This window comes from Neomonachus schauinslandi, chromosome X, assembly GCF_002201575.2.
Source record: "Neomonachus schauinslandi chromosome X, ASM220157v2, whole genome shotgun sequence".
In the NCBI taxonomy this organism is placed as follows: domain Eukaryota; kingdom Metazoa; phylum Chordata; class Mammalia; order Carnivora; family Phocidae; genus Neomonachus; species Neomonachus schauinslandi.
In genome coordinates this window covers 104,867,013-104,883,373 of record NC_058419.1, presented here as the reverse complement: position 1 = coordinate 104,883,373, position 16,361 = coordinate 104,867,013, and the positions used below count along the sequence as shown (strand labels likewise).

The window sequence follows — 16,361 nt, the reverse complement described above, 5'->3', positions numbered from 1 at the left end:
TGAGGCACCAAGAATCACACCCATAAGATGGCAAACTTAATCAGTGCTGTGTGTGTTCTCACTCTCCCACTGACCAATTGTTCCCGCCATCTCTCCCTCTCCTCCAGCCTGCCTATTCTGATGCACAACAATATTGAAATTAGGCCAATTAGTAACCCCACAATGGCTTCTTAATGTTTAAGTGAATGGAAGATTTCCACGTCCTTCACTTTAAATTGAAAGCTAGCAATTATTAAGCTTAGCGAGGAAGGCATGTCAAAAGCCAAGATAGGCTGAAAGCTAAGGTTCTTGCACCAGTTAGTCAAATAGTAAATGCAAAGGAAAAGTCCTTGAAGAAAATTAAAAGTACTACTACAATGAGCACATGAAAGTGAAACATGAATAAAGTTTCAGTGGTCTGGATAGGAGATCAAACCTGTCACAGTATATATCCCCTTAAGCCAAAGCCTAATCTGGAGCAAGGCCCTAACTCTCTTCAGTTCTCTGAAGGCTGAGAGAGGTGAGGAGGCTGCACGAGAGAAAATCTGAAGCTATCAGAAGTTGGTTCATGAGGTTTAAGGCAAGAAGCCATCTCCACAACATAACAGTACAAGGAAAAGCACCAAGTGCTAACGTAGAAGCTGCAGTAAATTCCGTAGATCTAGCTAACATAATTCATGAAGGTGGCTACACTACACATAGATTTTCAGTGTAGATGAAACAGCCTTCTATTGGAAGAAGATGCCATCTAGGACTTTCATAGCTAGAGAGGAGAACTCAAAGCCTGGCTTCAAAACTTCAAAGGACAGGCAAACTCTCTTCTTAGGGACTAATGCAGCTGGTTGAAACGAAAGCCCAGTCCCATTCCAAAAATCCTAGGACCCTTAAGAATTATGCTAAATGTATTCTGCCTGTGCTCTGTAAATGGAAAAACAAAGCCTGGATGACAGCACATCTGTTTACAACATTATTTACTGAACATTTTAAGGCCACTGTTGAGACCTACTGCTCAGAAAAAAAGATTCCTTTCAAAATATGACTGCTCATTGACAGGGCACCTGGTCACTTGAGAGCTTTGATGGGGATGTGTAAGGAGATGAATGTTGTTTTCATGCCTGCTGACACAACATCCATCCTGCAGTCTGTGGATAAAGGAGTTAATTTCAACTTTTAAGTCTTATGATTTAAGAAATACATTTCATAAGGCTATAGCTACCATAGCTAGTGGATCCTCTGATGGATCTGGGCAATGTCAATTGAAAACCTTCTGGAAGGGATTCACCATTCTAGATGCCATTAGGGACATTCAAGATTCATGAAAAGAAGTAAAAATATCAATATTAATGGGGGTCTGGAAAAAGTTATTCCAATCCTTATGGATGACTTTGAGGGTTTCAAGACTTCAGGTGGAGGAAGCAATTGCAGATGTGGTGAAAATAGAAGGGGACTAGAATTAATTGGAGCCTAAAGATATGACTGAATTGCTACGATCTCATGATAAAACTTGAATGGATGAGGATTTGCTTCCTACAGCTGAGCAAAGAAAGTGGTTTCATGAGATGAAATCTACTCCTGGTGAAGAGGCTATCAAACAGCATCACATGCTACAGAGAAACTGTGTGTGAAAGGAAGAGTCAATCAATGTGGCAAACTTCATTGTTGCCTTATTTTAAGACAAGGCCACAGCCACCCCAACCTTTAAAAACCACAAGCCTGATCAGTTATCAACAGAGAGGCAAGAACTTCCGTCAACAAAAAGGTTATGACTTGTTGAAAGCCCAGATGATGGCTAGCAATTATTAGTAATAAAGTACTTCTTTATTACAATATGTACTTTTTATTTTTTTTAAGACTTATTATTTGAGAGTTAGAGCATGTGCGTGCAGGGGAAAGGGGCAGAGAGAGTCTTAAGTAGGCTCCATGCCCAGCACAGACGCTGATGTGGGGCTCAATATCACATCCCTGAGATCACGATGTGAGCAGAAACCAAGAGTTGGGCGCCCAACAGACTGCGCCTCCCAGGTGCCCCATATTATGACATGTACTTTTTAAAGACAAGGTATTGCACATTGAAAAGACAGTGTAAACATAACTTTTATATGAACTGGGAAAACAAGAAATTCAATGGACTCTCTTTGTCACAATATTTGCTTTATTCTAGTAGTCTGGAACCAAATCTGCAATATCTCCAAGGTATGGCTCTATACCACATCTTATCACATTTATCTCAGCTCAGTGTCTCACCATATAAAACATCCAGTCAATTAATCTATCTAATATGTATTCATTGAGCAATCAAGCTCTAGTTTTCTCCAGAAATTATTAAAAACCAATTTCCTCATTTTCCTCACTTCTAGTATAACTGGTATTCTTTGAAAAGTTTTTTTTTTTTGCCTAAAAGTCACCATCTTTGATGACTATTTAAAATGCACTCACCTTTGAATATTTAGTACAACTTCTTAAGTCCTAGCAAGTTACATTATAATTTCAATATGGAAACTACCATCTTCTCACTTTAAATATTTTTAAATGTACTTAAAGTACCCTTCATTCAAATTACATAAAAATAACACATATTTTATACATCATGAATAAAAACCAGTTTAATGCATTTATAGCTGAAAGGCATTTAGAAATTTCACTTAATCTGTCCCACATAAACAGAACTGTATGAGCTTGGAGTTTTCATTAAGCTATTTTAATTTTTATTTATTTATTTTTAAAGATTTTATTTATTTATTTATTTGACAGAGAGAGACACAGCAAGAGAGGGAACACAAGCGGAGGGAGTGGGAGAAGCAGGCTTCTGGCTGAGCAGGGAGCCTGATGTGGGGCTCAATCCCAGGACCCTGGGATCATGGCCTGAGCTAAAGGCAGACGCTTAACGACTGAGCCACCCCGGCGCCCCTCATTAAGCTATTTTTAAATTAAGATGTGCATACTTTTTTTTTTTTTTTAGACATAATGCTTTTGTACAATAGACTACAGTACAGTGTGAATATAACTTTTAGATGCATCGGGAACCAAAACATTCATGTGACTTGCTTTAATGCAATATGTACTAGCTTTATTATGGTAGTATGGAACTGAACCTGCAATACCTTTGAGATATGCCTGTAAAATGGAGCATTTTATCAAAATATTGTGAAATTAAATAAAGGAAAACTCATCTAAAATGGAGTCGGGAGGCCAGAAAGGGGAGCTCTCATAACTTACCACTTGTCTTCAATTGCAGACAAGTAGAAATATATTCCCAATAGGAAGAAGCTCATACATACTTCACTACAAGAGCAGGAGGAAAAAAAAAAGATTTTTTCCTTGCCCAGTAACAGCCCAGCCAATGAGAGACTGTCACAACTTAGCCAGTGAAAAGTCATTTCAAACTCCCAGTTTACTCCAATGGACTTTATAAGAGCTCCCCCAACTCCTCCTTCCATCTCTAAAAGAGTATTCCCCTCCTTTGTTCTTGGACTTGCCTATGGTTGTGCCTGGCCTCCAAGTCCCAAAGTGAAATTCTCTGCTACTTCCAGATAAACCCAACTTCCTGGTAAAATAACTGGATGCTTACTTTTAAGGTTAACATAATATAAATAAGTAAATAGGTCCATAGAGAGACAGATATCTTCAATCAACAAAATAAGAAATGAAACAGCAGTCCAACCCAAGGCAACATCAAAAGACTCCAGGGCCATCCAGGCTTTAGGGCTTGTTACACAAAATGATAACGGTAAAAGTAATCACCACCTCATGTAAACTTTTTTAATTACACAAAAACTAGGGAGTTATTCAACCATTAAAATAGGCTACCTCTTCTTGATACAAAGACCAGGTGAGAATCCCTCAATTAAACAACACTTAAGGCAAGCTCACTTGCATAGAGACAAATACCCTAAATAAATTCATAGTATTTCCAATATAGCAGTGAATTAACATTAGAAAATGCTGCCAAATGGAAATCACTATCTTAGCAAAAAAAGAGGGGAAAAGGACTGAGACTATGTGCAAGGGTAAAGAAAAAGCCTTTGACAAAATAAATAAATAAATGAATGAATGAATAAATAAATAACACTTGCCAATGATAATAAGTTTTCGCAAGCTTCCATTACAAAAGAATTTCCATGCTCCATTTGGCACCAAACACACAAAAATTGGAACAATACAGAGAAGACTAGCATGGCCCCTATGCAAGGATGATATGCAAATTTGAGGAGTGTTCCATCTTGAAAGAAAGAAAGAAAGAAAAGAGGGAGGGAGGAGGAAGGAAGGGAGGGAGGGAGGGAGGGAGGAAGGAAGGAAGGAAAGAAAGAAAGAAAGAAAGAATTTCCATTTTCTAAAATCTATAATAAATATACTAAATGGGAACTATTGCAAACATACCCAATAGTTTTGACAAGAAAACAAAGATGTATGATATCAAATCCACTGTCTACAACTGGATGAAAATACATACCCAGTACACAACTATTATACAAGAATATGAATACCAAAGTAAATAAAAGGAAAGAATAATGAAAAGAAAGAGGAAACAATGGTAACAATATGATCTATTAATTAAAAAGTTCCAAGTAATTGGTACAGAAATTATTAAGACATATAAGCAACTTCAGAAAGATGTGGTATAAAAGATCAACATAGCAAATTAAGGAATCTGATAAAACAAAATAACTAACAAATTACAACACATAATGGAAAACATATCACTGAAAACAACAATAATATCCAAGATATACCTAATACAAAACCAAACAGACACCTACAAGTTCTTTAGGAGATAACTATAAAAACGTACTGATAGACTAACACAAATCAGAACTACAATGAGATACCACCTTACACCAATCAGAATGGCTAAAATTAATAACACAGGAAACAACAGATGTTGGTGAGGATGAAGAGAAAGGGGAACACTCTTACACTGTTCGTGGGAATGCAAACTGATGCAAACACTCTGGAAATCAGTATGAAGATTCCTCAAAAAGTTAAAAACAGAACTACCCTACGACCTGATATTTATCCAAAGGATACAGAAATAGTGATTTGAAGGAGCAGCAATGTCCACAATAGCCAAAATATGGAAAGAGCCCACACGTCCCTCAACAGATGAATGGATAAAGAAGAGGTGGTATGTGTATGTACACACACACACACACACACACACACACACACTGGAATATTACTCAGGCATCAGAATGAAATCTTGCCACTTGCAATGACGTGGATGGAGCTAGAGTGCATTATGCTAAGTGAAATACGTCAGTCAGAGAAAGACAAATGCCATATGATTTCACTCATATGTGGAATTTAATAAACAAAACAGACAAACACAGGGAAAGGGAAGGAGAAATAAAATAAGATGAAAACAGAGAGTTAGACAAACCATAAGAGGCTCTTCACCATAGGAAACAAACAGGGTTCCTGGAAGGGAGGTGGGTGGGAGAGTGGGCATTAAGGAGGGCACTCGATGGAATGAGCACTGGGTGTTATGTGCAACTGATGAATCATTAAATTCTACCTCTGAAACTAATAATATCCTGTATGTTAAATTGAATTTAAATAAAAAATTTTAAAAAATTATTGAAAGACTTATGAACAAGAATTTTCGAAAAACGCAATTTACTATGTTTATTCATATAAAAGAGAATATTGTAAAGATGTCAATTCTCTTTAACATATTTACAGAATCATTGCCTTACCTATAGCTACAAATATGTCACCAACTCAGGCTGCTTTGCCCATAATCAAAATGAACCCTAAAAAATTTAAAGAGAAAAAAAAAACTGATATCAACAAGAGCAAAACAACAAAAACGATAAGCTCCTGAGGAATACTAACTCTGTGTTGAACTAGAGCCTCTGTGAGGGCAGGTGGAGCCCTGCTCTGTGACTGAGAATGGTACTAGCCTGCAAGAGAGGCCAATGACAGGACTGACTAGAGGGAAGGTTTCAAGGTCAGCCCTTGGTTCTTCCAGTATTCACTGGGACAGTGAATTTCTACAGCTTCAATAAAGGTACCTGAGGAGCTCCTCAGAGCCTAAGTGCAAGAACCAAAGGATACTATTAGGACTATATTAAAGAATGGGTTGGTTGTAGCAGTGTGAGTCCACAGGCTGTGCTGATAACCACTTGCAAATTTGCCACTGAATGTGGACTGGCCTTCATTAACATCTTAATAGAACAAAAGGTACAAGGCACAAACTAAAATAGAGACTAGCAAGTATCAGAGTAATTGCACATAAGGATGGAAATTCATTCCAGAAACTCTGAGTGATGAGAATGCTGTCAACTAAAAGAAGCCCCAGGAAGGTGGTCAGGCTAAAGAGCACCCCATTTTCCCACGGGACTCCTAAGGGCCTTGATGGGGCTGTGGGGAGGTATGACGTGAGAAAAGGAAGGAATTCTAGACCTTCTAACTCACTGCAAGTTCCCTGAATGAAACCCGATGGGCTCCTCCACCCAGAAAAGGGACCCCACAGGATTTTCACCCTATGACAGCCATGTCTGGGAAGCCTCAGGCAGGCGCAGCCTGATGAGGTTTACCTGGAATTCAAATCAGGAGGCTCACAGATCTGTACTCTTTGGTGTGAAGAGTCAGCCTTAGGTCAGCTGATTGGAGGTAGCCAAGGACCTACTAGAGGTGAAGTGAGACACTGAGAGAGTAATGAGGGGTGCACCGACCACATAAGGGGGGCTCAAAAGAGTACCTGTGGTATCATGTGTGGAGGGCTCCAGGCATGGCAGCTAAGCTCACACCCCCAAATACTTCCTACTGGAGGCTGGGAACGAAATGAGACCCTTGGTCTGAGGCCAGCACACTCAGCACGGCAGAGGGAGAATTCACACCACCTGCTAAGAGTCAGTGACAACACCCTTGCTAATCCTGCGGGACTCTCCCCTACAACCCAGCACACCACACACTATCCCCCCACTCCCCACCCCGCCCACAGAGCCCGCCCCCACCCTCCAGGGTCCTCCTGGGGGCCCAGACCCACATGACCGGAAGTGGACCTCGTGGCCCTCGAGAACTTCCTCCTAACCACGCCGTGGGCAGTGAGGCCTTGTCGGACAGCTCCTGCCTAGGGTGAGCGCGGACAGGGGTCCCACGGGCTGTTAGGGGTCGACGTCCCAGGAGTCCCGGGTTACAACCGTGGGGGCACATCCCCGACAGCCCCCCGGCCCCATCTCCCCTGGAAAGAGGGGTCCAACAGACCCTGTCCCGCTCCGCCCCTGCACTCGGGGCTCGGAGGCCCCAATATGGCTGTTAAGCCCCAAGTCCCTTGGCTTACCCCGCGGGGTCTCGGGGATTGCAGGCCTTGGCCCGGGGCTGCTGGACTCTGGCTCGGCTCAGCACAGGCAGAGATCCCAGGCCGACTGGCGGCAAGGAGAGGTCCTTCGTGAGGGCTGGGGGGACTCCCTCCCCCAGGACAGGGGCCACGCAGAGTCCCCGCTCCTGGCCTTGGCCTGGGAGGGTCCGGGCCGGTCTAAGGACTAAGGTGCTCCATCACTTTGTGCTGCAGAGACTCGGAGAGGTAGGGGCCTTGGCCTAAGGGGCTGGCAGCAGGTCAGCTGAGGGAGGATTTCCAGGTCCTGCCGGGACTCAGGGTGAGGACTGTCCGCCTCCTAATGAGTCTCCAGCCCCTGCTGCCATTAGCGTGAGTGGCCAGCCGCAGGGCAAGAGAGAGCAGCTCTGAGCTCTACCAGCAGTCAGGGGAGGACCCTGAGTGAGGACTGGGGGAACCACCCCCTTGAAAGGAGGGGACCAGAGAGAACATGGCCTGTCCCCTCCTGTCGACCCTTAAGAGCCCAAGAAAGGAATGTCAGGCTGAGACTTCCCACCATTTCTCCTCTCAGGTCTCAGGCAGGTTAGAGCTTTGATCTGCAGGTGCAGCCCCAGTCAGAGGAAGGGAGGGTCCCAGGTCCTACACGGAGTCCAAGTGGGGATTCTGCGTCATTCCGAGGACCCCACGAACTGCGGGCAGAGAAGCCCTCCCATAAGTGCTCGGCACTAGGTGCCCCCTGTACTCGAGTGGTGGGCGGAAGTGCTCCCTGCTTTCCTCCTCCAGGGTACCCTGGAAGATCACAGGGTCTCCTTCAGAGCAGGGGAGGGGGGTGGGGGCCCGGGTCTTGCCAACAGTTATTAACAGGACGATCTTGAATGTGAACTGCGAGGACCCCCCCCCCCCGTCCTCCCCCCCAACCCGGACACCGCGGTCTTCCCTGTCAAGAACACTGCCGTCACCCCAGTAAACCCCGGGCAGGGCTGTGTGCCTGGGGACCCAAGGCTCACACCCCCTTCCTCCACAGGGTGCTCAGGGCCCAGGCTGACCAGGGTAAAGGGAGGCCTGTGGGGTCCTACAGCAGTGCCCTGGGGGACCCTGCAGGGGCGGCCGGGGTCAAAGCCAAGGTGGGATCTCTCCGCTGAAGGGGCTCACCCCACCCCACCGTCCCCCCTCTCCAGGTGCCCTCACCACCTACCAGCCTTGCGCAGCGTCGCCATGCCTCGGGGCCAGAAGAGCAAGGTCCGTGCCCGGGAGAAACGCCACCAGGGCCGCGGTGAGGCTCAGAGTCTCGGGGGTGCTCCTGCTGCGGCAGCAGCAGCCGCCGCAGCAGAGGAGCCCCCCCGCTCCCCCCCGCCCGGCGTGGGGGCGATGCCCCCGGGCTCCCCCGAGGCGGGTCCGCCCCCGCAGCCCCAGGGCGCCCCGGCCCCTGGGTCTCCTGGCGCGGACCCTCCAGGCCCGCCACGTGACCAGGGCGCCCAGAACGCGGAGGCCGCCGCCGCCCCGGCCCCCCGGGCCGCCCGCAAAGACCCCCTCACCCGCAAGGCCAGCGTGCTGGTGCAGTTCCTGCTGGAGAAGCACGGCACCGGGGAGCCCATCACGCGGGCCGCGCTGCTGAAGATGGTCAGCAGGAAGTACCGCGAGCACTTCCCCGAGATCTTCAGGCTCACCTCGGAGCGCATGGAGCTGGTCTTCGGGCTCGAGCTCAGGGAGGTCGATACCCGCAGCCAGTCCTACACCCTGGTCAGCAAGCTGTCCCTCCCGAGCGACGGCAACAAGGGGCTGCCCAAGACCGGCCTCCTGATGGCGCTCCTGGGCGTGATCTTCATGAAGGGCAACCGCGCCACCGAGGAGGAGGTCTGGGAGTTCCTCAACGTGCTGGGCGTCCAGGAGGGCAGGAGGCACCTGATCTTCGGCGAGCCCCGGAAGCTCATCACCCAAGACCTGGTGCACCAGGGCTACCTGGAGTACCGCGCGGTGCCCGCCAGCGACCCTCCGCGCCACGAGTTCCTGTGGGGCCCGCGAGCCCGCGCGGAGACCAGCAAGATGCAGGTGCTGCAGGTCCTGGCCAAGATCAACGACACCGTGCCCAGCTGCTTCCCCGAGCTGTACGAGGAGGCGCTGCAAGAGCAGAAGGAGCGCGCGGCGGCCCGTGGCTGGCGCCGCGTCTAGTCAATCAGCGGGGGCGGCTGCTTTTCCTTGCGGTGGGAGAGGGCAGTCGACCGGAATTCCAGGTAGTGCAGAGTCCTAGGGGTTGGAGGGAACAAAGCACAGATCTTCTTCCTATTTGTTCGAAACGGTTAGCTTCTATAAACGCATACACAGTTATATTTAATTTAGGTGTTTTCAAACGTTTTTTCTTCTAATAGCGCATTTAGTTCTAGAATATAAACTTAAGAATGACGTGGCTCTCATTTATCGCTGTTTCACAAATGAGAGTTACAGTTTTGGTACATGAAAAAGAAAGTCACAGACCATCTATATTGTATTCGTGATCCAACAGCAGATAACAAGGAACTGTGCGTTTTTTTCCCTGTTGCACATAAGTAATTTGTAGGTCTATTTTTTTCTTCAAGTTTTCGGATGTTGTTCATTTTAATTGAAGATTTTGCTTCTGAATCTAAGTTTATTAATGCCATGGATAACACATGTATTACTATTCAGGTTTAAGATTAAGAGTTTTGTTTTTGTAAACAAGCTGAAAAACCTTCAATATTTTCTTTTTGCTACAGAGCAAAGTAATATGGCACTAGAATAGGGTTTTTCATGGGAATGTGATAGAACCTCATAGGAAGATGTTTGGGATCAGAAAGAGTGACACAAAAGTAAAGGGTAGTTAACTCATTGCCTTATTCTCTGTCTTTGCTTTTAAAATCAAACAATATATACCTGGATATTCGTGGCTAATTCAAAATGTATGAGAAAATAAATAAATTAAACTTCTTGCTCATTCCCTCTTTTCCTCTAGCATTAATTGAGCATCTGCTCTTTGGAAAGCTCCCTAACAGCACCAGGGATAGTAAGAAAAATAAGACTGAACCACTGCACACAGAATTGTAGACTTTAGCAGTAGTTACCATACAATGAGGATGGTAAGATACATTCTAAGAAATAAATAAATGACAAGTAAAAAAGAGGTGCATAAGGGGAGGTCCTAATGAGAACAGTCTAGTGTAAATTACTTGATCAAGGCTGTGTTGGCCTAGGTAAAAATGCCAGTCCCTGTGTGTGTGTGTGGGGGGGGGGGACGTCTTTTTAAGCTAGGTTGTGCAGTGGGCTGGATGTGGCTGTGGGAGCACCGGGCAGGGAGGGACCAGGTCCTCGGTTTGTGGTTCTGAGTTGAGAGACTAGGCCTAGAACGGAAAACAGATTTTCACAGTTACTTTGGGAACGTGAGAAAACCAGTGACAGTCCCTGGCTGGGGCCTGCATGGAAGAGGTGCTCTGTGCTTTTCTGGGCTCGAGCTCAGGGAGGCCGATGCAGGTTACACAGCGCACTGATGTGTTCTCGGCATAGAATATCCAGAGAATTTCTGAGTGATAAGGGTAATACTCCACTGAAGTGAGATTCCAAGAAGCCCCTGGACTTTACCAGTTATCACAGGATAGGTAAGACTCACTCCATTAAAAGGGCATTTTAACGAAGTTATTTTGAGTATAATTTGTCAAACTCTTAAGGGAGGGCTCGAATTTTGGTGTCGATAAAATGAATGAAAATAGCGGGTGGTTTGGATGGAAATGGACCCAGGAGGGAAGCTGTTGATCCTTGACACCAATAGGAACTTTTAGTTGCATCCAACTGGAGAAGACAATCCCATACCCATATTCAACAACAGATGTTCTGATGGAGAAATACTATTGCATTTTATTTGCCCAGCAGCATTTCAGTGGATTTGGATTTCTATATTGTTTGGAGTTGCATATTCTCTAATTCAAGCTGGAAATTAAATTCTGTGGGGAAACAGTGTTACCATCTGGGGTCAAAATCATCTTAGTAATAACTGCCATTCATTAAAAGTACCGAACTTAGGGGCGCCTAGGTGGCTGTTGGTTAAGCATCTGACGTCAGCTCAGGTCATGATCTCAGGGTTGTGGGATTGAGCCCTGCGTCAGGCTCCACACTCAGCCAGGTGTCTCCTTGTCCCTCTCCCTCTCCCTCTGACCGTCCCCCTGCCCATGCTCTTTCAAATAAAATCTTTAAAAAAACAAACAAACAAACAAAAATAAAAGCACCGAACTTTGCCTAACACTGTGCCAGGTTGATTACACACATGTATGTCTAGAGTCCTACATGATAAACATTATCAGGCTCACTTTTCAGCTAAAGAAGTTAGAATACTCTCAAATTCCAGGCCGCCCAGTGACTGTGCTGGCCTAGACCCTGGCTCTGAATTCCTCTAGAACCCACACTGCCACTCTTCCCAGGCCGAGACACACCTGTGTCACTTACTTCTTTTTTCTGCTCACTATTCCAAAATGTATTTCCAGTGTTAAAAAAGCACAACTTCATACCCAAAATACAGTTCTGGAATACACAGCCTGAGAAACAAGCAATAAAAATAGCACAGTATGAATAAAGGAAGAGACAATATGCAATGATAATTACATTATCAACAGAGGAAATTCAGGAAACCTCAAAAGATCAGGGACTCAGCATCATGTGGCTCAGTCCCTTCACAGTGGAAAGTAAATCTTTTAGAAGTGCCGTTATGTAAGAGGCTAAGTCTGTGAAGAGAAGGAAGAGATCAGCTTGCTTTCTGTGACAGCACACCGCCCGCCATGGGCCCCATTCTTCCCTATAGCTTCTTCATCTCATGTCACTCCTGGGAATCAACCCATTCCCTACCAGCTTTGCAGTAGGGAGACTAAGCAAGAGTTTGGAAGGATGAGGTATTTCTCAGGAAGCCTTTCAAAGAAGAGACAGGAGTCAATATGAAAATTCTGATGAACGAGGACTAAGGAGGCAAACCCCCCACAATAACAAGAATCACAGGAAAACTGGCCGGTGACCTCTTGGCAGAGCTGCCAAGAGAAGCATTCCATCACTTATTTGGGGGGTTCTCAGGTCCATGAGAACTCTGGACTACATGAGTGATCTTAGGTTGAAAGAAAGCGGAACCCCCAGGCCTGCTGAAGTTACTGCTGCCTGTGCCTTTCCAGGTATGATATCAGGATTCAGGCTTCTTGGGGCCCTCTCTGATCCAGGTGGGGGGTTGCCCCTAGTCTTCACTTAGGATTTTACCTTGACTCCTAGAAGTCCCTGGGTTGCCCTGCCTTGGCCTCCTAGGTCTGAGAGGGGCCACCGGCCAGTCTTCCCATGATTCTAGTTTATGAGGTTCCCGTGGTGTAAGGGAAAGGACCTCAGGCAAGCAAAGGAAGGAGTCTCAGGTCCTCCCAGTAATCAAAGGGAGGGTCCTGAGTGAGAACTTAGGGAAACACACAGAACCCTGCCTTTGCTGTAAGCGCTTGGATACCTGGGCATTGTTGACATAGTGTGACATATTCACTTCCTCCTATGGTGTCACAAGGTGGTGAGAGACTTTGTCTAAGGGGTGTGGCTTAAGCAGCAGCAGTGGAAAGATTTCTTGGTTTTTCCACAGGCCAAGGTGAATACCCTGAGGACTAAAGGAGCCACATACCCCGAACAGCAGGAGCACGAAAGCATTAGTTTCTTATAAGCCTCCAGCTTCAGGAGACCAAGGACAGCTGTGGTCAGATAAGGAGATCCTCACTTCCTTCTAGGGGTCTCAGGGTGGTGCAAACCTTGATATGAGGGGCAGGCCTAAGGGTAAGGGAGGGAAGAATTCCAGACCATGAAAAGGGTCGGGGATCAAAGCAAGGACCAAGGGACTACCCACCACTAAATAGAAAGGGTAACCAAGAATCTCGCTCTGCCCCTGGTTTCAGCCCAAAGATCCAGGGCCAGGCTATCAAGTAAAAACTCCCCCAATACTTATTTCTATCAGATTTACAGGGAATGAAATCCTTAGTTTGAAGGTGCAGCTACCATTTAGTGAAAGGGGTGGAGGTGCCAGGCCCTACACAGATCCTAAGTAAGGACTCTTAATGAGGACTGAGGACCCCAAAGAGGCCAGGATAGAAAACTCCCCACTGAACATTCAGACCTAGACAAGAATTATAAGCTGAGGACCCCTTTCACTTCCTTATTGTGGGTGCCAGGGAGGCTTGTGATGTCAGTCTCAGGAGAACAGAGGAAAAAAATCCATGACCTGCCACTAGTTGAATGATGGTCTTGCGTAAGAGACTCCTCAACCACAAGACCGGCAACCCCTGCTGTCACCCCAGTATGCCTGAGGCAGGTCTGGTAGGAAGCAGCCTAAACCTCACTCTACTTTCCTTCACAGGTTTCCCAAAGGACAGGCTGATTAGGAGAACAGGAGTCCTGTGGGTTTTTAGAGAAGTGCCCTTGAGGAAAACTGCAAATGTAGCCTTCCTTATACGCCACCAGCCAGGGTGGCATTTTCACACTGAAGGTGCACACACCCCGTTAACCTTCCTCTTCCTCCAGTGGGCCCTCATCACCTGCTCTCCCACTCACATTCCTGACCACTGTCCCTGATCATACTCACTATGCCTCGGGGTCAGAAGAGTAAGCAACGCACTCGTGAGAAACGCCACCGGTCTCGTGGTGACTCCCAGAGTCACAGGAGAGTTCAGGCCCCAGTAGCATTGGAAGAGTCCCCCACCTCCTCTTCTCCTGTTTTGGAGGGTAATACTCAGAGTTTATCAGCTACTGAGTCACCTTACACCTCCCAAGAGTCTTGGGGTGCCCCATCTACCACCATTACCTCTTCAGATATCTCTGGTACAAGATCTGATGAAGGTGAGAACAGCCAAGGTGAGGAACATCTATGTTTCTCTGATGTCTTACCTTCTACTGAGAGCTCATGCATTGATATTCTAACTATGAAGGTGGGTTTGTTGGAACAGTTTATTCTGTACAAATATAAAATGAAACAGCCCATTATGAAGGAAGACATGCTGAAGATTATTGGCCAAAATTACAAAAACCAATATCCTGAGATCCTTAAGAGAGCCTCTGAACGCATTGAGGTTGTCTTTGCAGTCGACTTGAAAGAAATCGATTCAACCAGCCACTCTTATGACCTCATCAGCAAAGTGAAACTCCCTAACAATGGGAGGGTGCGTGCTGGCAGGGGGTTACCCAAGACTGGTCTCCTGATGACAGTCCTGGGTGTGATCTTCATGAAGGGCAACCGTGTTGCTGAGGAAGACCTCTGGAAATTCCTGGGTATGATGCGAGTATTTGCTGGGAGGAAGCATTTCATCTATGGAGAGCCTAAGAAGCTCATCACCAAAGACTTAGTGAGGCTAAAGTACCTGGAGTACTGCCAAGTACCCAACAGTGAACCTCCACGCTATGAGTTCCTGTGGGGTCCTAAAGCCCAAGCTGAAACCAGCAAGATGAAAGTCCTAGAATTTTTGGCCAAGGTCAATGATACGGTTCCCAGTGCCTTCTCATCAAAATATGAAGAAGCTTTGAGAGATGAGGAAGCAAGAGCCCGAGCCAAATCTACAGCCAGTGGGAATTACAGGGGCACATCCAGCAGCCTCTCCCACCCCTACTGAAATCTGAGGCTTTTTAAAAAATCATCTAAATAAGAAAATATGACATCACAATAGGGATTTTCATGGAAATGTGGAAGATTCCCACAGTAAATTTACTGTGATAATGGAATATAAAAAAATAATAAAACATAATCAACTTTAGTGTTCTTTACTCCTTTGTCTTTTGTTTTATAAAATTAAAGGATTTATACTTCAATATGCTTAATTTAATAAAGAATTTAGGAGATATTAAATCGTAACAAGTTAGACCTCATACTCTCTCTTTTATTCCCCAAATGTCTACTGAGTAATCTGCTTTATGGAAGGCTCCATGCTAGGCATGGGGATGCTAAGATAAAGACCTAGCCTTTCCTATAGAACTTTAGAAACTAGAAGCTATGATCATAAGGAAGATACTGAGATACCCTCTATGTCTTAAAAGAAAGTTAAAAAAAGAAAAACAGAGTGAGAAGGGAGGTGTCCTAGGGCAGAGCAGCATGTATATTCCCTGAAACAAGGCAGTTTAAGTTTTGGGATATTGCAGGTCATCTGTGTGATGTTATTTCAAATTAAACTACATGATGGACTAGACTGAGGTTATGGGAATGGTGATCAGAGGCCATACCCTAAGATGATGCATCTCAGAGATGAGAGAAAAGAAAAATCTTTAAATGGAAAACTACACTGTGCTGCAAGGTCTAAAATTAAGGTTCAATATTATGGGCTCCTTGACATTTAGTGAAACCGACAGGGCCTCAAATTGCCTAAATGAAAGTTCCCCTCCATACTGTGCACTTGCAGATAAGGTTCACTATCAAACAACCATCTCCATCAAGGGGACAAGGCACATACCTTGCTTATTCCTAAGTAGCAAATTTCTGTTCCCTATCAGCTTGCAGAATTATTCAAAGAAGCTGATTACAAGGTACCATGGGAAATAAGGTCACCTCAACCTCTCGACACCAAACCCTGCCTCCCACAGATGTGCTCATTCATTGTGTTCCTGGGTGTAACCCTTGTGTTGTACTATGTAGCACGTGGTGCCCTTCTCCCCCAGCCAGGTGAGTACACATGATTAATAACCAGTTGTCTGCCTTATCTTTACAGTGTCAGGTGGTGCATGTTTGAAGTCTACATAACCATAGTGTGGAAGTTCCTTCCTCATCTCATGGGGTAAAAAGGAGGCCATTAAAACAAACTCTTATAAATTACTTTGGCATCATAGATAATCCAGAAAGAAATCTCTACCTGGGGCAGTGTATTAACCTGTTAGGAATGCCCTAACAAAATAACACAGACTGGGTGGTTTAAAACCAAATTTATTTTCTCATAATTCTGGAGGCTGGAAGTCCAATGTCTTCCAGCCTGATTGCTTTCCTCTGAGGCTCCTCTCCTTGGCTCCCATATGGCCACCCACTTTATTTGGTTGTCCTTTTGCGTACATGAATCTCTGGTATCTCTTTGTGGGTCCTAGTCTTTTTTTTGTAAGGACACCAGTCAGACTGGGTTATGGCCCACCC

At 45.6% G+C, this 16,361-nt stretch overlaps 2 protein-coding genes and 1 non-coding gene across 3 annotated transcripts; all 3 read left to right on the top strand.

Moving 5' to 3' along the window:
* Positions 1-4,097: 4,097 nt before the first annotated feature.
* LOC123323484 lies at positions 4,098-4,204 on the top strand. The gene has a single exon (XR_006539427.1). It is a non-coding gene; the product is annotated as a U6 spliceosomal RNA (small nuclear RNA).
* A 4,266-nt stretch (positions 4,205-8,470) lies between these two features.
* Positions 8,471-9,424, top strand: LOC110569725 (melanoma-associated antigen B17-like). The gene has a single exon (XM_021677658.1). The coding sequence runs from the start codon at positions 8,471-8,473 to the stop codon at positions 9,422-9,424; it is 954 nt and encodes a 317-aa protein (XP_021533333.1).
* Positions 9,425-13,842: 4,418 nt separating this feature from the next.
* Positions 13,843-14,862, top strand: LOC110569747 (melanoma-associated antigen B5-like). Its single transcript, XM_021677680.1, has one exon. The coding sequence runs from the start codon at positions 13,843-13,845 to the stop codon at positions 14,860-14,862; it is 1,020 nt and encodes a 339-aa protein (XP_021533355.1).
* Positions 14,863-16,361: the final 1,499 nt, after the last annotated feature.